Source organism: Physeter macrocephalus, chromosome 7 (genome assembly GCF_002837175.3).
Source record: "Physeter macrocephalus isolate SW-GA chromosome 7, ASM283717v5, whole genome shotgun sequence".
NCBI lineage: Eukaryota > Metazoa > Chordata > Mammalia > Artiodactyla > Physeteridae > Physeter > Physeter macrocephalus.
In genome coordinates, this window is record NC_041220.1 from 11,383,591 (window position 1) to 11,407,090 (window position 23,500).

The 23,500-nt window shown below is 34.5% G+C and overlaps 1 protein-coding gene across 19 annotated transcripts in view; it reads left to right on the forward strand.

Annotated features, from left to right (window-relative positions):
* The window catches only part of CCSER1 (coiled-coil serine rich protein 1), a 1,341,341-nt gene that overhangs the window by 341,394 nt on the left and 976,447 nt on the right, over positions 1–23,500 (forward strand). For all 19 annotated transcript variants that reach the window (XR_008617752.1, XM_055085805.1, XM_055085806.1 and 16 more), the window contains exon 5: positions 9,400–9,520. Coding sequence is in view for 18 of the 19 variants with exons in the window: in XM_055085805.1 (XP_054941780.1) it covers positions 9,400–9,520 (121 nt within the window). In the remaining variant the exon portion in view is untranslated. The remainder of the gene's footprint in view (positions 1–9,399; positions 9,521–23,500) is intronic.

Consider the following 23,500-nt stretch of genomic DNA (forward strand, 5'->3'; position numbering starts at 1 on the left):
CTTCTGTGGAAGCCTGGAGAATACATAATCTAGGGTTTTATACTCTAAATGATGGCAGTACAGATGAAGGAATGCTGATAATTTGTTTAATACCTAAGTTACCAGAAAGCAGTAATAGTTGTTTATGACTATATCCTTTCCAGTACTCTGTATATTATATATGTGTATAAATGTATATATGTGCATAAGATGTATATGTATGTAATATGTGTATTATATAAAATATTTATATATGTAATATATATGCATATGTGTTCATACACACAAACTCTGTACAATATATTTTAAAATAAACTAACAACCTAGATCACATTTGGAAGAAGGCAGCCAGAATGACAGAGTAATAACTTCTCAAAATTAGAATTGTTGAAGCATCAGCTGAATGGCCTGAATGGACATGTCAGAGAATTTGGAAAGGAAGAGGATAGTAGTAGGAGCGATATAGATCCAGTCATTAGGTGAGATTTCAGACTGAGTATCCTTTTATTTATTTATGGTTTATTTAATTATTAATATGAGGAGAAGTAATTCTCGAGTCCTGTTCCTAAAATGACCACTGTATTAGTTTAGTGGTGCTGCCATAACCGAGCACCACAGACTGGGTGGCTTAACAGAAATTTATTTCCTCACAGTTCTTGAAGCTAGAATTTGGGGTTTGAGGTGTCTGTAGGTTTGATTTTTTTTCTGAAGCCTCTCTCCTTGGCTTTTAGATGGCTGTCTTCTCCATCTATCTACACTTGATCATCCTTCTGTGTGTGCCTGAGTCCTAATCTCTTCTTCTTATAAGGACACAAGTCATATTGGTTTAGGGCCCCCCCCGATGACTTCATTTTAACTTAATTACATCTTTAAAGACCCTTTCTCCATATACAGTTACATTCTGAGGTACTGGGGATTAGGAGCTCCAATAGGAATTTGGGGGGTGGGACACTGTTTAGCCTGTAACATCCATGAGATAATATTTTTCTGTTTATTAAAATAAAATTACACTATACATAAATTTCTTACTCTGCAGTCAGGAGAGAAGAGGGAGTCAGCAAGAGTTTATAAATGCTTGTTCATGATCAACGTTCAAGAAAGTCACTGGCTATTTCCATTTGATGTGTCAAGGATGCGTTTTTGCCTGCCCCAAACATATTAGTGCTTGAGTTATAATAATAAAATAGGTAACCTTACAAACTGAATTCACAATTTTACATTGTTCTATTTTTGTCTATCACTCATGAGCTTTCCATTTTATTCCAAAAAATATTTCAAGGAACAAAATTTTACGGTAAATCTGATAACTGTCCAAACGTGTTACGAGATGAATGGTTACTATTGTACACCACAACAAAAGTACCGGAACTTACTGGATAATGTGAGATAAGCCTGACTAAATTTAATGTTGCTTTTTACATTTTATAGTTTCGTCCAGAGTTTCCAGGATATAGTTATTTTCATGTCTATTTCTATATATACATTTTCTGTAATCAGTTTTTACTTCAGGATATTAACAATTTCTATGCAGTTCTTTCAGATCTTTAAAAATATCTTTAAAAGATGATATTATCCTTACACAATATGGTTGTACAAGATTTTTTTTTAATTTTAATTATTATTTAAATTACCTCTAAATTAATTTGAAAGTCTTTTTCTCTCGCTTTTGCCAATTCTTTTTTCTCATCCATCCATGCTTTCACTGTATTTTCCTTTTTGTAGTATACCGAGAATCGTGTTTCATTTTAATAAAGGAGCAAGTAAATATAAACTGTGATTATGTGTTTGAAGTAGAAGTTTAAAATTTCTGAATACTCTGCAGCCTTAATTTTTTCCCTCCTTTCCATGGCACTGCTGCCTCCAGTGACTGGAGTCCTCACCATTTCTCACTTTGTTTATTTCAGTAGCATTGTCAGTGGTCTCACCCTATCTTGTTCCTGTACTTAGATATTGCCCAGGCTATTTAGAGCTGATCATGTTGAAATGATTGGTAGCACATCTTCATTAACTTCAGAATCAGATATTAATAATACTTTAGAGATGCTTATAAGGTCCTTAAGGTATTGGCAATAATCTACATCTCTGCTCGGCAACTTCCTGCTCTCGTCTAGGCCCCTGCCACATTGAATTATTCGAATTTTTCAAGATGTATAACATTTTCTCATATCTCATCGCTTTTTAGCACTTTTCTCTGTGCTTGGCTAGCATCTTTTCTTTTCCCTAATGCCGCACTTCATTTTTCTTTCTCTCTCATTCACTGGACAAATATTTATTAAGGGCTTCTTTGTATTATATATCCATAGTATATAAGTTATATATAAGTAAGAACTAAGTAACGAGGAGTGAACAAGATAGCAGCAATACTACTATTACATTCCTGCTGATTACCTTAACCTGGCTGGCTTCTATGTTAGCACTTCCCATATGGTATTATTTTCCGACTATGCTACGTTACACTTTGGCAAATACTTTGTCTTTTATCTTTATCAGTCCAGTACCTATTACAATGCATAGACATGGTATAGCTCAGTGAATGCCACTAATGTAATGAATATGTGGACCTGCTTTTGCGGAATGTGTGTTTATTCATAGTCATGATGCAATGACTTGGATTTTATCTGCTTATTTTCAATTTCTCTTTCAATTCTGGACTAGTATTATTTCATCAGAAGAGCCTTTTGTAAGCACTGTGTTAAGGACGTTAATTCAAAGACAATATTTAGAGGTTCACCAAAAATCGAATGTAATACCAAAATGCCTCTGTTGACTGGTGTATTTCTCAACCAGAGAAACAGAACCGGTAGACTGGCTTATGTGATTGTGGGGACTGGCTGGGCAAAAGCAAAACCTGGAGGGCACACCATCAGGAAGGGCGGGCTGGAATTTTTGACATGGGCAGAATTTTAAACTTCATCAAGAAGCCTCAATTGTTCTTAAGGCTCTTCAACTGTCATTTGAATAAGGCCCACCCAGATTATCTACCATAGTCTCCCTTACTTAAAGTCAGCTGTAATGGATTGTAAGCATATCTACAAAACATCTTCACAGCACATCTAGATGAGTGTTTGATTGAATAACTGGAGTCTGATGTACCAAAAAAATCAAAAGTTGTCAGTTATAAGTAATAATATGTGGTAACATTTTAAAACTTCTTTACCATTTCTCTAGCATTATCCTCAGCACTTCACAGGCATTAATTCATTTCATCCTCAGAACAACCTAAGAAGATATTATTATTCATATTTTACTGTTAAGAAAAAAACTACAGAGAGGTAAATTTGATGTGAGAATCTATTCCATTAGAAGATACGTATTCCACAAAAGCATGTATTTTTGTCATTTAAATTCATTAATGTATCTCAAGGCCCTGTAACGTGCTGGGCAAGAAAAATCAACAGCAGCTGATTACAAATAATTGAGAAAAAATAAATTTTTCTAAATTATATGTCTTTCTTTATCGTAGATAAATGTATCTAATGATGGGTTTCACCTTGACACTAGACACTCGTTCTCCAGTGGAGCAATAGTAAAACAATTGTTGTCGGTCATTTGGAAGGGCAGAGTTTGGAGCTAGAGCATTTGTATGGTGACTCAAAATTATGTTCTGAGGCAAATTGCCTAATGATTATACAGTTTTCTTAGGATAAAGAATTCAGATGTAAGAATATTATTGAATAGAAACATGATTGAAAACGGTCAACTATTAAATTTACTCTGTTTCAGAACACTTGATGAATTTTATTTCAATGAGAATCAACATGAAGTATGGTCATTGTCGTGGGGACGAGAGGCAAATTGATTGGATTCTGGGTTTGCTCCTCCCTAGCTGTGTGATCTTGAGCGGTGTACAAATGGGGGTGATAACAGTACTTACTGTATAGAATTTTTCTGAGGGGTAAAGACAATACTCTAAGCATAAATTCACAGTTAGTACACAGAAACACAGAACTAAGCCTACCACATAATGTTCTTTTTTTAAATTTTTTTATTTTTTTAAATTTATTTATTTATTTTTGTCTCTGTTGGGTCTTTGTTGCTGTGCGCGGACTTTCTCTAGTTGAGGCGAGTAGGGGCTACTCTTCGTTGGGGTGCGCTGGCTTCTCATTGCAGTGACTTCTTTTGTTGCGGAGCGTGGGCTCTAGGTGTGCGGGATTCCGTAGTTGTGGCACGTGGGCTCTGTAGTTGTGGCTCGTGGGCTCTAGAGCGCAGGCTCAGTAGTTGTGATGCATGGGCTTAGGTGCTCTGTGGCATGTGGGATCTTCCCAGACCAGGGCTCAAACCCGTGTCTCCTGCATTTGGCAGACGGATTCTTAACCACTGCGCCACCAGGGAAGTCCCCCATAATGTTCTTTAAGCATTCGTTAAACAAATGTTAGCCTTTCGGTGAGTTAAGCTTTACTGGTGGGTTGTTATGTGGTAAATACATGGATCCTGGATATTTGGAAAAAATAGAAAAGTGAACACTTCCAAGTCATAAAGCAAATTCTTTTCTTTTAAGCTTACAATTTGCTCATTGATAGTAAACTATTCTGATGAGTTAGAGTCAGGACTTCAAATGTATAATACTTATAAGTGATACTTACAAGTTAACTGTGCTCTAGGAACCTTCAGTAATTTGAATGTTTTAATTTTGCATGAAAGAGAAACATGCCTCTCCTAATAAATCTTTGGCATTTTTGTGAACATTTATTAAAATATATTGCTTTTTGGTGCTTTAAAATTGATTTTATAAACTAAAAGACTAAATGAAATAGTTTTGATATATAAAACTAGAGAGAAAGAGAAACTTAAAATTTCAATGTTCAGGTTTTGCATCTCAGTTTATTATGAGTGTGAAAGAAACATTTTGTAATAATGGAGAGTCATTTCATGTAATAGCATATTCTTCGTGGTATAATACAAGGCTACATGGCAAAGTCAGACTTCTCAGTGTTAAACCTAGAAATGATTTCTACTCTGTCCCAAGTTTTACAGATTTTGGACTTAGGGGTCCAGTAGGTTTGATCATTTTTAGTGTTCATATACTCTACCTAGAAGTAAGTGAGAGCAGTGCTTAGAACAAAAACTTAGGATAAGTAATTCTTGTGACTCTCAAGCATTTTCCTTCATTTTAAAACCCTACTTGTGTAATCTCATAGTCAATTGTCAGTTTATCACATTGGAATCCTTCTTTTCATAGTAACTTGTGGTTGCTGACAACTGACTTCCTCTGGATGTACTCCTAGCAGTTCTATGGGCAACCTTCTCAGAATGCCCCGATTAGTGACCCCAATCTTGGCAAAAAGGCTCTATCTGTCCAGAAAGAAAAGGGGACTTTAATTTTTCAGTCAGCTGTCCTCTGATATTCCTAGTATTAGAAGCCTGTGATGGCATTGTTTGCACTTCATGAAGTACGTTTACAACAACAATTCTTTTCACAGAAGAGCAAATTAAGCATATAAATTTGTAGGTTAGTGCCTCAAATTATTACTTGCATCTTTGGTTGGAAGCAATAGTGGAAAATGTGTTGATTTTTTTCAACTCGTGGATGCTGGAAACCTACTTGAATATGCAGTGCCTTGACACTGGCTCATGCTTTTTAAGTTACATTATGAAATAATTATCTGCTATTCCTTTTTAAAATTTAGAAGTTAATAAAGTTTTCATACATTTTTAAAGCTAACTTTATAAGTACAATTAAATAATGTGAGTAATTAAAAGTTGGGAGTTCCTGTTTGTTTCATTTTCTGCTTTCTCCTAAAGCCAATTTTTCCCATCATGAGTTAAATCTTATGAATGGTGATCCATTTATACTTGATGTAATTTGGAAAGTACAGAAATCATCCTTGCCTCAAGCCAGGGTTCCTACAATTTTGACAGCCCCTAAGCATGCCACCACGATTCAATCCCTTAGATTAAAAAATCAAAAGCCCCTGGTTGTATGGTAATAGATGGGTTTGAGGGGAATCTATGAAATAAGTATTGTCCTTTTAATAGTTTTAGAATGATCAACTAGTCTAGTCATTTACAATGTCTTCTGAAAAAGTGATCTTTTGTGGGGGGATAAGGAGGAAGAAGGAGAAAATATTCCGAAAATGAGATTAAATTTAATCTGGCTAAATTAGAAGAATAGTTTTCCTGAAGGAGTTTCAAGAAGTTACACTGTTTTGAGGCCAAAATCAGTATTTCACACATCTGTTCATCTACCCTGTTCTCATGATTATTTTAACGCATGTTTTATTGTTCCTGTTTATAAAAGTAAGAAAAGATCACTGTGGGAAATTTGGAAAACACTAAAGACTATAAAGAAGAAAATGAAATCACCTGCTGTTGAATAACCCAAACTTTAACTCCTGTAGTAATTTTTATATGTTTACCTTTAAAATGGTATAGTATATAAGCAATTTTTCTCAAATATGAGAAAAATTGGCCTTATTTCATCAAGTTCAACATAATTAGCAAACCATATTAACTTATCTTACTCCAATACTTTTTGTAAAAATTTGTCTGCTTAATCCTACAAATGTGAAAAAACATGAGCAATACTATTCCATAAAAATTGTGTATTGTTTTCTTCTTGTATCTCTAACATGTTTAAAAATGTACTCATTGCCTTATTAGCGAAGTGGTAAGGTAGAGACTTATGTTGGCTAACAATTATGATTTGCATTTTACTTTCATTGATCTTATAATTTCCTTTCAGAGTCTAGCAGTAATTCAATATTTGTATCAGAAATATTTAAATTTCTCTCTGCTTAAATAGAAATTTGTAAGGCGTTTTGTCAGGGAGATTAAATAAATACCATTTTGATATATAGACTGTCTCCTTTCTCACTGACGTCCATATCCTTTTGTAAAATGCTCTAGGGCAACAAAAGTTTATGATCTTTTCCTAAAATGCAAATGTTTAAAATCCACTAACTTTGGAGGTCTTCTTCAAACTTGAAATTTCCCTTTAATCTGTATCATACAGGTTTCTTTTAATGGCAAATATAGTGTTTTCCCCATTAGTTAGTAATATTCCTATGATTCTTCAAAAGTAATCTATGCATTCATGGCATGGTAAAATATGATAATAATATTCAACAACTCCTCTGATAACCAAATTACTCTACAGAGTGGTTCACATCATGGCCACTGTGATATAAGGTTATGATTTACTTTTTAAATGTGGACCATGGTTTGGAAGAACATCTTCTGATATATCAGAATATAGTGATCACATGAATACCCATTACTCTTGACTCTCAGAAATCCTTTCTCTTCTCAGTGACATATTGCTAAGGTTTCTTTTATTTCTTTTTCTCTTTCTGCCTCAGAAAGGACAGCCTAGGCATATTCTTTGTTTTGAAAAATCTGTATTTCCCTTTTATTATACCATTCACTTCTTTTGAAGTTATAAATTCTCTATTACTTATTTGCCTAACTTACATTTATTACACTAATTCTTGTCTTTTGTGATAAATGCAATTTAAAGATATTAAAACTTGAGTGTGATTTAATTTCAGCTTAATATAAAAACTCAGTCATTTACATGGAGCTCCCAACCATCCATCTTTAGACAGGTCCATTAATTGTCACTTTCAGCATGTAAAAATTAAAGGGGCTTATTTTCTTATTGACTTAGTCACCGATTTTTTTAAACTGCAGTACCTTTGAATTCAATGTCAATTGTTTCAACCTCTGCATCATAAAAATTAAGTATTAATACTCATATTACCTTAAGTAAACAAATGATCCCTATTTTTGAAAAAAAAATATTGTTTACTTAGAGCATTTTCCCTGCTCATTCTCTCTTTTCCTTTAAAAAAAAAAAAACAACTTAGCTCTGTTTTCCCTCATAGAGATCTAGGTACGTGTTTTCATCTGGTCAGAAGTTTTTTGCCCGAATATTTGAGAAATATCTCTAGAAGAAATTAAAACTTCATTAAAACTTGGGGGGGCGGCCTTCCCTGGTGGCGCAGTGGTTGGGAGCCCGCCTGCCGATGCGGGGGACGCGGGTTCGCGCCCCGGTCCGGGAGGATCCCACGTGCCGCGGAGCGGCTGGGCCCGTGAGCCATGGCCGCTGGGCCTGCGCGTCCGGAGCCTGCGCTCCGCAACGGGAGAGGCCACAGCAGTGAGAGGCCCGCGTACCAGGAAAAAATAATAATCCTTGGGGGGAAGGGAGGACATTTCTTTCTTGTCCACAGGAGAATCCTACCATTCGGCATATTTCTTGGAACATACCAGTTAGTTCACTCAATATTTATTGAATAAGTGAATGCTGTCCCTGAGAAATGAATCAGTAATTCTTATTCTTAGTCTGTTTCATCATTAGCAGTGTTTAAGGCAACAGTGGAAATTGAAAATATAATAAGAGTTTTCTTTTTTTGTTTGTTTTAGACTTGATTTGTTTGTTTTAGACTCAAAGCTCATGCCAAGAATAAGTAGAGAAAATTAAATTTTAAAAAAATCTGTTTGATGGCACTGGAGAGATGATGAGGAAACCACTGCCCCACCTCTTTGACACATACTGCGCAGTAATCTTTGCCTCTTGAGTGCCACAAGAGTGTTTTAAATTCAGCTCTGCTTTTGGTGGTCATCTATTTTGTCTGAGACTCTCATGCTAAGCAGATTAATAACTCAGATACTTTTAGGGGAAAATTGCAGAACGTTGGGATCATTTCTTACACCTCTTTCTCTTTGAGATCATGGGCCCACACTTCTCGGTGACTTGCATGGTCCTGTTGTATTTTTTGTACCGTCTTTCACTAATGTGTGCTGTCATCTTTATTATTTGCCACTTTCTACATTGTTGTCCCAGTCATGGTTCTTGAAATGAGTACTTAGATCAGTCATTATTTGTCGTTCATTTATAATCAATTCAAATATCACTTCCAGTACTATCAGTTTTTATTTCTTTGCTGCACTTTCGTTTCTTTTGGCAAATTCCTTCATTAGATTATCCATTTTTGTAAAATGTCACGTGGGTTTAACACTGGGAGAGAAGGAAGCAATGCAGTTATACACTTTGATGTCTTTGCTAAAACTGAGTAACAGATGCATAGTGACCAATCCTTGACAGACTTTGAAAGAAGCGATGTGTGTGTCACTGGTCATGATGAACATCTCTTATTTGTGTAGTGATTTGTGGAGATTAACTGTGTGTAATTAGTGCCCTTCTTATTCTTCAATGAAAAGCTTTTTTTAAATGAAGGATTATAAAGTGTGGGCAACACCTTTTCCACTGTGTGGCTTAAAAAAAAAAGAAAACAAAGGTGCCTAAGGTCATACAGCTAGTGAGTGGAAAGACAGACTAGAAAATGATAATTAAAGATAATTTAATGGCAATTAATATTTTAGTTGAATTATCCTTCATTTGACTGAAAATAAAGAAGAGAAAAAGAGAGAACAGTCAAGAAATAATTGTGACATTTACAATTATTATTTCTAATAAAACAGTTTGCCGGGAGGATTCATACCACTCTGTGGTCTCATGTGCTGCTGTAGTTCTCACTCCTATGGACCCAACAATAGATATGAAGAAAAGAGAAGAACTAAAATTTCCTGAGCCTTCGAAACAGTAAGTTGTTCATTTGATTTTTCAGAGTTTTGTAAAACTTACTAGTTAGATAACTGATCAGAATTTGATCACTCAAAAATTGTGTTTTATAATGAATGTATTAATATTAGTATATTGAGAGAACAGAAATAAATTTTGCACATTTAAAAAAATCAACTTATCCTAATAATGCCTCAATGAATAACTTCTGTCTTCTGCCTTTGTGTGTTTGAACTATATGCCTTTCAAGTTTCATTTTGTTACCTCATCTCAGTGATGTGAGTAAGTAGACTGAAGCACTTCATTTCCTTAACACTGTGATTATGGATGTACCGTTCTTGGATTCCTTATTTTATAGTTGTAGTCTTTAATGGTCTAAAATATCACTTTTAATATAAATTTCTTAGCCTTAAGTTGGTTTGTACTTTATAAGGAATGAAAGTTATTTTTAACTTTATACTATTTAATGTTTCCATATTTTTTCCATGTAAACAGATCAAGCTTCATTTAAATTTAAATTTGATCTTATATTGAATAAATAATAGATTTTTTTTTCTTATAATGGCCAAATAATTAAATTCATAATAGCAAATGTAAGGTACATGGACTTAAAATATCAAATAAACTAGGATTATTTCTAGTTATGTATTAAGTAAATTAAAAGGGAAAACCTACTAATGATTTTCTAGTCAAAGTAGTGCCATGCTTGCTTTAGGGTCTTGGGTAGGAGACTAGGAGATGTATGGTGTTGTCAAGGATTGCTGGCTGCAGTAGGAGTTACCTTGTATTACCTACTATTTTCCCCCATTAGATTAACTGTATCATACTTATTTGTTTCTTGATGTCTTTCTACTGGATAAGCTGCTAAGACTGAATTTCCGGGAACATGATAGTGTCTGATACTCTTTGTGAAAATCAATTAGAAAATCCCTTAATGTTACATTCGGTAATGTCAAAGTCAAATAGAGCAATGTGTATATTTGATGGCATGAAGATAGTATTAATATTCTCATCACAGAGGAAAGAAATACTAACCAATTCAGAAAGTAATGATTGTAATTCAGTTTTAATACAAGCTAAAAGTGAAAACAATTCAACTACTCTTAATATAGTCTAATTTTTCGGTTCCAAAAGCCTTTTTTGTCTACTAGGAAGAAAATTACTTCTCATATATGCCAATTGAATTATATTAGAAAACTCAAATGCATTTTTTTGCAATGTATGTATGTTTATATTTGTAAATTGGATCTTAAATTCTCTTAATTATCTTTCAGCGACTCTATTCAAAACTGGCGAATAGTATTATTTGTTTACATAAAATGTCTTTTTTCCAGTCTTAGATACTTCATAAATATTCATTCTTCTTTATTCTGAGGTATAAATTGAAGTAGACAACATTTGTTAACTGGCTGTTCTTTTTCTTCCTGTTACCGTACATTCACTCTGATACTCCTCTGTATTCTCTGAATCTACTTTCTCATTTAAACACTCTCCCTCAATAGGATCATTCATTCATTTCTATAGGTTTTGTTATTGTTTTTGTTTTTCTGAGTCAGAGAGATCTTGGTTAAAATCTTAACTTTTCTACATATTAGGTGGTAATTGGAGACATTTTACTTAAACTCGTTGTCTTTTTTTTTCTGCATCTGTCAGAAAAAATGGGGTGATATCACCATCTTTACAGGGTCATTGTTAGTGTTATGTGAAATTATATTGTTAAAGGACCTGAAATCTAAAAATCCATAAAAGTGTTAGTTATGTTGCCCCTTCCATAGCTTCAACTACCAACATTACTGATAATTTACAGATATATATTCTTCTCCTGAAGGCTTTTCTTAATGCAAGTCTAATATATAAAGTTCTTGACCGGGCTTGTCTAACTAGGTGTCCTACCAGAAGATTTTACTAAGTATGTTTAAACCAAATTAATGACCCTTCTAGCCCCCTCAAACTTTTCATTCCTTCTGATTTCCATATTTATGTAAAGCAACCATTGTTTTTCTTTTCTTAAAATCTTGTTATGTTTTTTCTCACATCTCACATTCAGTTAGTTATTGATTACTTGATTAACGTCTCTGTTATATTTTTCTTACCATTTGAGCTGACCAGGAAGGCATACACTTCTTATATTTTAAAACTTTTTCTAACATGTATATTCAATGAGATCTTAATAAAGCCATTCAAATAGTGGTCATCTATCAAATGGAGATTACATATGCCCTCCATACCTCACACTGCTGTTTTGAGAATTAAATGATAGGTATGACTATGTGGCAAGAACACAATTCAGATGTAGTGATTAATTCAAAACTCTTGTTTGCCAATGAGACAAGCCCCGATGTAAAATGATTTCAAAAAAATCAAGGGTGATGGTTGTTATTGGCTTATGTAATTGAAAGTATAGAGGTAGAAATTTCCTCAAGTATGGTTGAGTCTGGTACTCAGACAATGTCAAGGAGGGTTATTTTCTCCATCTGCATCTCTTTGCTCTGCTTTCTGATCTGTAGTTTCCATTTTCAGAGAGGTTCCTCTAGTGACATTACTGCCTTCAGCAGGTACTGAGATGGGTTTTTATCTTTTCAACAAATCCAGTGGAAAGAAATGGTTTCTTGTTCCCTTTAATCAAAACAAAAAGTGCCCCATATTTGAGTGTCATTGGCTTTGACCAGCTAAGCTTGTTTGACATGACTATGCTGAAACAATCACTGTATCTAGGAATATTTGATGATTGATTGGCTAGAACCAGGTTACTTGACAAACTCTGGAGCAGAGGGTGGAGATGAGAGGGAAAAGGTGAGTCCACACTTGAAATATGGGTGATGTTGGAAAAAGAAGGCAGGTGTGATGTTAAGAAGTCAAAACAATGGATACTCAATATAGGTAGTAATATTAGCACCATTAGTTTTAAAAGTCAGAATTCTTTATTATGTTGAAACTATGGACTTTGAAATACTACATTAAAATACAATCATGTGTATCTTCAGTTCTTCTTTAAATGACTTCTCACCTATTTAATTTTATTTCATATTATTTGATCCAGCTGTGCTATTGAGCGGCAGTATTGCTTGATGGTTAGGAATTCAGGCCTTGGGCTAGTTTTTGATGCTTTCTTAACCATAGTTTGTTTCTTTTTAATGTGGGAGTTACTTTATCTATCTTACAGTGCAATGCCTAAAACAAAATATGAAGGCAAGAATATAAAATTTTTGTAATTTTTTACAACATATATTTTAGGTAAATAAACATGTCACATTTTTATAGATGGAGTTACTAAAGCCCTATGTAGTGTTCGTTTTGTGTACTTTGGATTTCTCATTAGGAAAATTAATAACCCACCAATATAATACTAAGATATTAGAATGCTATATGTTGAGACATTGTCTTTGGATACTTAATATTCCCTTCAAATTCAGGATGGAATTATTTCTTTAAGTACATTTTTATCTCAAATTTTACACACTTCACATGATGAATTTGTAAACAATTGAGAGTTTGAAACATAGGACTCACAGAGTCCATGTAGTTTAGAACTCATCAAATCTCTTGCTAGGAGGAACTGCAATAATCTTAGTATATGGGCTTTAGAATACATAAGATTGTACATAACAAAAGAATATGTAAGATAATGTATTTTGATGCTGTTGTAATTAGGTGAAGAGGTAAAACATGCACTTAAAAAGGTAAATCACAGTATAAAAGCAGCAGATGCTTTTTCTCCAATGTAAGGAGTAGATTTTCGCCAGGCATATGATTGTTTAAAGTTAAGTCAGGTTTATTGATATATCAATATAAATTTATGAAAGGAAGCCCAGAATATTGGTCTTAAATATGCCATTGTATTGATAGAGTGTAAGAAACATTTTATGCCTGAAATACTTATATTATCTTACCAACTTTTAGTCATATTCTGGTGATTAATAAATATTCTATATTTGACAATTTATTTTTAAATATTCTCATGTATTTATCAATTTTAGATATATTTATTGTAATAAGAAAAAATAGCAATTATGAATTCCTATTAGGGATGAAGTATAAATTTTTCAACATAGCAAGTGATAGGGAGGAAATACCTAAATATTTTAGAAGGAAAGCTACATTCTGAGCATTATAGTGGGAGAGAGTCAGAGCTTGTCTCTCATTTTCATATCTAAAGTTTCCCTTAATTCAGAAAACGAAGGTGTGGGTTTTGCTTTACTTTTCAATCTAGTCTAACAGGTAGCTTAGAATACCATGGAAAGGATAAATTTGCTGGAAAAATAGAAAAAATCCCTGTGATCCAGTAAAATTATACAATTTCCAAATATTTGACCATAAGCATAGAATGCTGTGATCAAAGCTTTGAGTATGAAGCTTTATAAATTAAAAAAATCCCAATATTAAAAATGTATGTCCACATATCCAGTCACATTTAGCACGTTACTCAAACCTAAACATTTCTCAAATCACAGATGTGAGCAAATGAGCACCTCATGAAATGTACATACAATTCAAAATCTGAACAGAATGGAAGAATACTGCTTCCATGCTTGGTTATGGATTTTATTTTGTGCTTTTTGTAGAAATATGTTTTTGAAATGCATACACTCTATTTGTACCTACCATGGCTCAATATCTGAAACGAAGGGATTTTATGGACAGTGGTAAATTTGGAAATATAGAGATGAAAGGGAAAGAGAAATTATTCTGTTGCTTCTTTGTCCATTTCTGTGTTTTTATTTTATTTTATAGAGAGAGATCTAAACTTCCTAATAATGTGATCTATTGTTTCATTTTATGGAAATGAAGCATTACCTAAACATTTTGTCATTCAGTCCAAGTTTCAAGGTCTCCATGTAGTGATTCATGTGGTTGACCTGAGGAAGGTTCATGGAGCTGCTTCCGAAAGGTCACGGATGCTATCATTTAGTATAGAATGTCTTATTTTTTAAGAATGGCTAAAACTAACCTATTTTATTCTTAGAGAATGCTTAAGAATATAAGTTTAAAGTTCTATCAGCTCTTTTTGTTTAGTTTTATAATAAATGAATAATGTATGTACATTAAAATTGGAAAAGTTTAAGTACTCTCTAATGTCAGCTATAAAGTTGTTACACAAACTCTAGTTTTACTGGACACATCAAATGATTCTATTATCAGCTAGTTTCCAACTCTCCTTTACAAATTTCAGGGGAACATATTCATTTATCCTTTTAAATAGACATGTATTCATTAATTTAATCCATAAAAAATAGATAGTTCTTGAGTGTTTGCTTTGTTCTTGGCACTGTGCTCAGGGCTGGGCATTTTGAGTTGAAAAGCAGGTGCTGTCTCTCATGAAACTTAGAGCGTAGTCAAGGCAAGACACACATTGATTGATTAATTGCAACAATGCAAGATTGTGGAAGTGACAATGGCTATAATATAGAGGTATATGTATATCATGTTACAAGGGCTTATAGTAAGGGGCTTTAACATGGCCAAGAGAGTCAGGGAAAACTTCCCTGAGGAAGTGACACTTGAGCTAAGATATGGAGGATATTAGTTAACTAAGTGAAAATGCAAAGGAGGAACTTAGCAGCAGAGAGAAGGGCTTGTTGAAATATCCTGTGATGGCTGGGAACACGGAGAAATGAAAGGTCGTGGGAGCCAAAAACATGTTTTTAAGCAGCGCCCAGGTGACACAATCAGATTTCTCTTAAGAAAACTTTGTCCTGGTTTCTGATAAAGAGCAAATTGGGTGTGGTGGGGGCATTGGTATGATGGAGCTGGCTTGGGAGAACCAAATTGTTACCATTTCTTTCCAACTCCAGGTTCAGTGAACTCATGTTGGAAGCTTTCACTCAGCCATGGTGAGCATATTTACACCACAGTAACTGGCAAACTCTATAAATCAGGGCTTTTTCCTCTCCCAGAGTACTCATTGTTAACTATTTACCAGCACACCTCTAAATGGGGGACAGGGTGAGCGTCTACAGTGAGATCATTTAGGTGATGACTGACAGTAGCTTGGACTAGGGTGCTGCCATTGGAGATGATGAAACGTGAAAAGTGAACTCAGTCAATATATTTTTCAGAACCTAGGCAAATTATAGTTGTTAAACTAAAACTTACAATACCAAGCCCTTACCAAGGATAAAGAAGAAACTACTCACTGTAATTATGACAAGATAATATATTATTGTGATAATCCTAGCATGTTATTTTGAATTAGTAATAGTTTAGTCAAGGGGGAGTTCTGATATTCTTTTAATTTATATTGGGTATTATCAATGGAATTATGTAAGTGGGAAATATACGAAACTGCATTTTGCACAAAATTCCTTCTTGAATTGTTACCATTGAGTCTCACTGAAAATGCATATAAATTTCATGTAGGACCTTACGTAAATTCTTATGATTTTTACCAATAAATTTCCTCCTATATTTCATCTGTATCCTTTATTTACCATCAATGACTTGGTGTCTTAAAACTCTCCCATTAAAAAAAAAAGAAACTGAGGCATGACATAAATGGAATCACATAGTTTGTGTCCTCTTGTGCAAGGCATCTTTCACTCAGCATGTTTTTGAGATTTATCTGTATTGTTGCATGTGCCGTGGTCCATATCCATTTATTAGCGAGCAGTGTTCCATCACATGGATGTGTCAGAGTTTGGTTAGTAGTTCAGTCCTGTCCTCTTTGACCTTGCCTTGCAAACTCACTGAATCACAGAACCACAGGGCCTCTGGGTGTGGAAGAGGTGTCTTAAAGGCCAGCGTAATCCCACCCCACCCTTACACTACTTACTGATTTTCGGTGATTGGTACACTGCCCGTGAAACAGTTGCCCAACCCCTGCTCATATACCTCCAGTGACCTGCCCTTGGAGGGCAGCTTCTTCTCTCCTTGTCCAGCCTTGCCTGTTGGGAAACTCCTCTTCATTTTCAGCTTATATCTACCTCCCTAGGTCACATCCCCACAGAGGTCCTAGCTCTTGTCCTGGGTCTAGTCATGGACAGTTAGCTCCTTTTTCCCCCACAGAAGCCATAGGGATCCAGGAGGCACAACTACCACGCAACAGTGTGCTGCTAAATGTTTAACTTACGGCTCTAGTTTAGTTATTTTTGTTGCTGTATAATATTCCAGTATATAAATGTATCAAAATGTGTTTATCCAATTTCCTGTGAATGGATGTGTACATGGCTTGCAATGTTTACTTTACACACAGTTCTGCTATGAACATTCATGGGCGCCTGCAGCTGGAAACGGATGGCAGACTTGTAAGGCACATACGTTTTTCACTTCAACAGACAGTGCTAAACCTTTCTCCAGGGGTCCTCATTGTCCACACCTTGGTCCACACTCAGCCTCGTAAAGCTTTATACTTTCGCCAACCTTATGGGTGTAAACTAGCATCTCATTGCGGTTTTGACTTACATTGCCTTCTTTCTAGTGATCTTGAGCATCTCTGCAAGTGCTTATCGGACATTTGTGTTTCCTGTTCCAGAAATTGTCTATCCGTATCTCTTGTCCATTTCTTTACTGGGGGATTTGTCTTTCTTTTATATTTACTTGGGGAAGTTCTTTGTATATTCAGATTTCCAAACTTGAATTGCTCTGTGCATTGCAGATCTCTTTTCCAGTTGGTGGGATGTTTTTTTAATAAGTTGTGACTTCTGATAAACATAATTTTCATTTAAAAAAGAAACTGGGGCATAAACATGGTACATATCAGGACACTATTATGAATATGAAACAGCCCTCTTCCCATGCAGGTTTTCAAAAGAAACGATACCTGTTTTTTTGATTTTGCTCAATTCAACAGTAGAGAGGGCTGTCAGAGGAGATAAATGGAGAGATTTCTGTGGAGAGAGCTGTGGCCTAAATTTGAGTCTCCTCCACAGCTTTAGGAGAAGTTGGAGTTGGGAGGAGTAACTTCCTAATCCCAAGTCTAGTGAAGAGTCTTCAAGAGACTCATTCAGAGTTTCAAATGTGTCTTCTGCAGTTGGAAACACAAAAGACAGATGCTGCTTTATGCCTGAGAAAACTGAAGCAGAGCACAGACTAGACTCTGACATCCGCCCAGAAAATCTGGAGAGTGAAGGTGGGTTGGCCAACCATGAAAGCAGTAGCATCTTGAACTCTCAGAGCTGGTCAGGGAGACCGCAGAGTTTTTCGTAAACTATTTGGCGGGACGAGAAAACCCAGGAGATAGAGGCGAAGGATACCCATCCCCTCTCAATAAGAGAACTGCAGGAGAGTGGCCCAGAAAGAGACCTCTGAAGAGACCACTTTTGTGCCCATTACTAGGCCCTAGAGCCAAGCGCAGTTTCCTGAAAACTCTTCTACCAACTGAGAACCTCTCCCCTTTACCTTTCATCCTGGTGGCAGGAGTACATTCACTGTGAGGCTCTTGTAAGAGGATCCTTCTGTGTTTCATAGTATCTATTCAACTTATTGGAAAATGTTGCATCAGTCACTGGTTTATTACATTAAAAAAGAAATAAGACTCAAGAAAGTTGGTTGTTTTCATAGTTCATGTGTTACTCAAGAACCAGTGGATTTGCGTACCAAATAAATAAAAATCCCCAGAGAACCTGCTTCCCTTGATGGCGTGTTGTTATTTTTTTTTCTGCTCCTTAGTGAATCATAATATCTGGTCCCTTGTGCAGACCAATCAAAAAATCCTCTTGTAACATATGCATCTGATCTGAAAAGCCTTCTTTGTACAGCGAACACACAAATGCTATTTTTCAGATGAGTTGGGTCAGCGTGATGACTGAAGTGTTTCAGTTCATCAGTGCAGCACAGTACCATTGTACTCTTTATAGGGTAAGATAAATACAGTTTATCAGATCGCTAAAAAAGACTGCAGGTGCATCACCATTGTAGTGAAAGTAGCTCTTACGCACAGATTAAGAGCATGATGCCAACTTTCAACTGCCCCTGCTAACTTCATCCCATGGAAAACTTATGTTTTCAGATAAAGGAAATATTTCAATTAAATTTATTCTGTCATGTAGATGATAACATAAAATTATTTAATAATACCATAAACAAAGGCTGTGTTACCCGATACCAATTTCCTGTTGTTCCCCTCTCAGGGGAGCTAGACTAGTGCAGAAAAATCAGAAGCTTTGAAATCTAACATATCTCTACCTAACAGCAAGATGATGTGGGGCAAGTTATTAATTTTATTGAAATCAAATATCCTCACTGATAAAATAAGGACAGCAACATTTGCTTTGTAAGGCTGTTGTAAGTATTCTGTAAGTATTCAATATATAAATGTAAAACGGGTAGAATAATTCTGGGCACGAACAAGAAAAACAATAAAAAATAACTTGATATCTCTTGGAGGAAGAAGTTGGTCATGAAGATGGGAGGGGAGGTCTATAAAAAAGAGTGATGCTCTGTGGAATTTATGATTTTAGGATATTTCCCCAAGATTACCGATTCATAATATGTGATTGCCTAATTTTTAAAGGAGAGTTTTTTCTTCTACTAGACTTGAGTCTCTTTTACAACAAAATCTTTTTTTTTACTCTTCTCTAATACGTAGAATAATAATAACTAGTAGGTACTGAAAAATACTAGAGAATTGTTTGATTTTATTTATTTTTGAGGTAAAATAAATTATCTTTAATTTAGAAAGTAGAACCTTCTCTTCTATCAAATTGAAAATAAAGTTAGGTTTGATTAATGCATAGACACTGTTAATCTTTCAGTATTAACGCAGTAAATATTGGAATAATTGATGTTTGAAGATGCCACATAGAATTCAGACAGTAACTTTATCATACAGATTGATAAGAAAGATCTGTGAACTAAGAGTTTGGAAACCTGGCTCACGTGTCTGGGACAAGGCAAGACTGTATTTCTAAACCATAGTTCTCTGTAAAACAAACACTGGCAGCACAAACTTCAAAGAGACATTCTAAGGAGAGAAAAGTCTAGGAAAGCATCTTATAAAATGTGAAAGAGCCTACTTTGCTTTGCTTTTTAGAGGAATCTACAATAAACATTCATGAATATTCTCAAATCTCTGAATTAAAGGAGCCGCACAATTGCGGGAAAAAAATCAAGATTCTTTTAGACTAATTCACTCCCATGCACTCCTATCATATTTGAACACCTCCATTATGGTACTTATCAGACAAAAATATAATTGCCTGTATTCTGTGGTCTCACCAGACACTGAAGACAGGTATTTTTTGAGGACATATATTCTATCAATATTTTTTGTTTGTTTTTTAATCCCCTGTGCTTAACACAAAATATTATACATTGTAGGCACTGGAATATTTTTTGTTGAATTTATAAATACATTGTTTAAAATAATATATTGGTGTATTCAATAGCACTTACATAGTTCATACTGAGTGTCATGCACTATTCTAAGCTTTACAAATATTAAGTCATTTAATCCTCCCAACAATATTGTGTGTTATTATTATCCCCAGGTTACACCTGAGAAAACCAAGGCACATATAGATTAATTTGTCCAAGATGACCCTTTTAAAAAAGAATAAATTATACCTTCTTTTCAGTTACTTTAATTACTAAATGTACAACTTGACACACTAGGCAGTCATTCTTGTTTTTCATATTCAGTTCTTTTTATAGATTTTTACAACCTAAAAAATATGGATGGCATTATAAACCAGTAATGCAAAAGATGATCAGCACTTGCAAATCAACAGAATAAATAAAAGAATTTAAGTAACAAAATTCTTCACTGTTGATTATCACAGTCAATCAGTACCTCTTCATTTATGCATATATTTCTCCTCAAATGAACCAGGAAGAAAAGAAAACTTTTTTTAATGCTTCTGTCCTACTGAGTGTCTTTCATTTTATTAGCTACTTGTTAATACCCTCTGTTGTTATTTTCTCTTTTTTATGTTTCTTCAGAATATAGCCTTTTTTTTTTAAGTCTTTATTGAATTTGTTACAGTATTGCTTCTGTTGTTTATGTTCTGGTTTTTTGGTCATGAGGCATGTGGGATCTTAGCTCCCCCACCAGGGATGGAACCCATACCCCCTGCTTTGGGAGGCGAAGTCTTAACCACTGGACCGCTAGGGAAGTCCCCGGAATATAACTTTAATTAAGTTTATATCAATCCGGTTAAAGTTACATATTTTGTCAAGGAATAAAAAGGTATACATCAATTTAGAGAAATAATATAAGGTGGGGAAAAGAAAAAGGTGTTCTCTCCAACCAACATATCCATTTAAAATGTCACATGTTTTCAGAGATATCATAATACAGCGCATCAAAATAAAGTATTGGTAGAAGAACTTACATATTTACTTTTTAAAGAAAATAGTTATTGAATGACTTTTACAGAATTAAGTAAGCTTAGTATTTTCTCTGTAACTTGAGACCAGAAATTCTGTGTGGACCCAAAAGGCATAATGAAGATGTACAAGGAAGATATATACAAAGATAGATTATGGTATAATAATGGATTTTATAACAGTCAATGAATGTAGCAGGCTTCTTGTCATTGAAATTTTTATATGACTATTTTTTGTATGAATGATGTAGGTGGATTTAGGCCATAGAGGTAACAGGACCCAGTGATCTTTAAAATCTCTTCCGATCTAGAGAATCTGTTCCAAACAAGATCAACTGCATTTTTTTGTTATTATTATTGTTATTTAAGTCAACGTATTATATATTTCTTTGATTTAAAAATGTTATCTTTAGCTTAAGATAATTAGAATATAACATGGTCAATTACAACAAGATTCTGATTTTTTTTTTTTTTTTTTTTTTTTTCGGTACGCGGGCCTCTCACTGCCGTGGCCTCTCCCGTTGCGGAGCACAGGCTCCAGACGCGCAGGCTCAGCGGTCATGGCTCACGGGCCCAGCCGCTCCGCGGCACGTGGGATCTTCCCGGACCGGGGCACGAACCCGCGTCCCCCGCATCGGCAGGCAGACTCCCAACCGGACCGGGGCACGAACCCGCGTCCCCCGCATCGGCAGGCAGACTCCCAACCACTGCGCCACCAGGGAAGCCCGTGATTTTTTTTTTTAACAAAACTACATTATAAGGAAAGATTTTTAAAGGGTGCTGTGTTTTTATATCAATTATTTTTCTTTGTATTTTCTATGTGTTTAGTTATTCCATGCCAGTTATTATTTCACCATAAGGCTATATTTGTCCCCACCCCCCCCATTTTTATCTCCTCTTTCAAATGAAGAATTTAAAATCAATATTTTGTTAAGTTACATAATCTCTTACTCTGACATTCTCAGTTGCTATTTTAACATTTCTGTGTGCTATGTAATTTCAAAAATTTGACACGCTACACAGTAAGAATTAAATATTGGTGAAGTTACAATAATTTTCTATTTTTAAACATTTTTGTCATTTAAAACCTATTCTATTATGTTTCCATCAATCTATAAACTCCAGTATCTTCTGAACTGGAACCAGTCACATTCCAGGTAAAAATTTAAACATTTTTCCCCCTTAGTAAATACCTCATGTTTCAGGATATTCTTATTTTCTTGTCCCATCCTATCACAAGCTGATTGACTGAATAATCATCTAAATTAAATGTGTAAATGCCAAAAGTCTATATTAGACCAAGGAGATTCACAGAATTATATGTCTATATAATTTTTTCTACTAAGTGTATTATTTCTATTGCATTATAAATAACTGTGAAAATAATCCCATACTTGACCATACACTCAGAACTGGTTAATATAGTAAAGCTAAAGAAGTAATCTCTCTTTTCTTCTATTTTCTGTTTTGAAATTAATGCATTTCAAGAGAAAATGCTCTTTTGCTTAAATAAATAAAACTGAAAATTATTGCATTATATTGAACTGTACACACATGCTTTATCCTTTAATTGGACTAAGACAAATTAGAAAGCATTTTTAAAATGAATGAAAGTTTACTTTCAGAAAATTGATATTGTCAAAGATATAATGGGAAGCAGGTGGCTGACAGCTATTTTATGATTTAAATTTAATGTAGTTTCTATATATCTCACATCATTAATTACCTGGCAGTTTAAAATTTTTACATTATAAATGGCTACCATTTAAATTTAAAACTGATTACTTGAGTAAGTTTTATGGTTATAAGATTAATGTGCCACAAAGAAATATTATCTGCTCATCTTAGAAAGAAAAAAATAACTTGTTAAATCTACTGTACTATTATCCCAGTTATTGATCAGATTTTCTCCTACACCTGTAGTTGACTGGGACGGGAAAAGAAATTATTAGAAGCTACTTAAAGCTCCCTGAGAGAAACTGGAAGTGATTTATTTCACCCACTACCATGATGAGATTGGGATTATTATAACAGAATATTACAACATCTGGTATAGTTTTTATCTTCTTAACAAGGCTGACAAAGCTTTAAATGTTCTTTGATGACCAAGAGGCCCTGGAGAGTAATCTGTAGCTACTTCAGTGCCCTATACAGAGTGAACTGCGAGCAAAGCGGAAGTTAAAAAGCAAACTGAATGCATTGCCAAGTGTATTGAACACACTGCTCTCTAACCAATCATCTTCAGAAACTTGGTTGAGTTGAAGAATCAATTTATAAAGGCTGGTCTGTGTTGCACCAGTAAAGACAAAGTTTGGTTCAAGTTTTTCTGATTCTCTATTCCATTATTAAAACTGTGGATAATCTCCAATGCCAGGAGAAATTACTTAAGTTTCAAGAGGGCAGATGCTTATGTGTATTTCCTATTAATCAGTACTCACTTAGATTATAAATGACAGATAATTCAAAAAAGATCTTAAGGACAAAAACAAAAAAATTGCAGACTCATAGAAATTAAAATATAAATTTCTTCAGGGAACTTATTTTATATTTTTCTGCTGTACATATTTTATATATCTATGATCATTTTATGCCAGTAGGAAGAATGCACTTTTCAAAATAGTTGTGTGTATACTTTGTAAATTTGATATTCATTTGGCACAAATGTAACTCACTGTTTCAATTTCAAGGTTCGGAGATATTACAGGGCTTGTTAAATTCATAGATATTAAGCATCGATCCT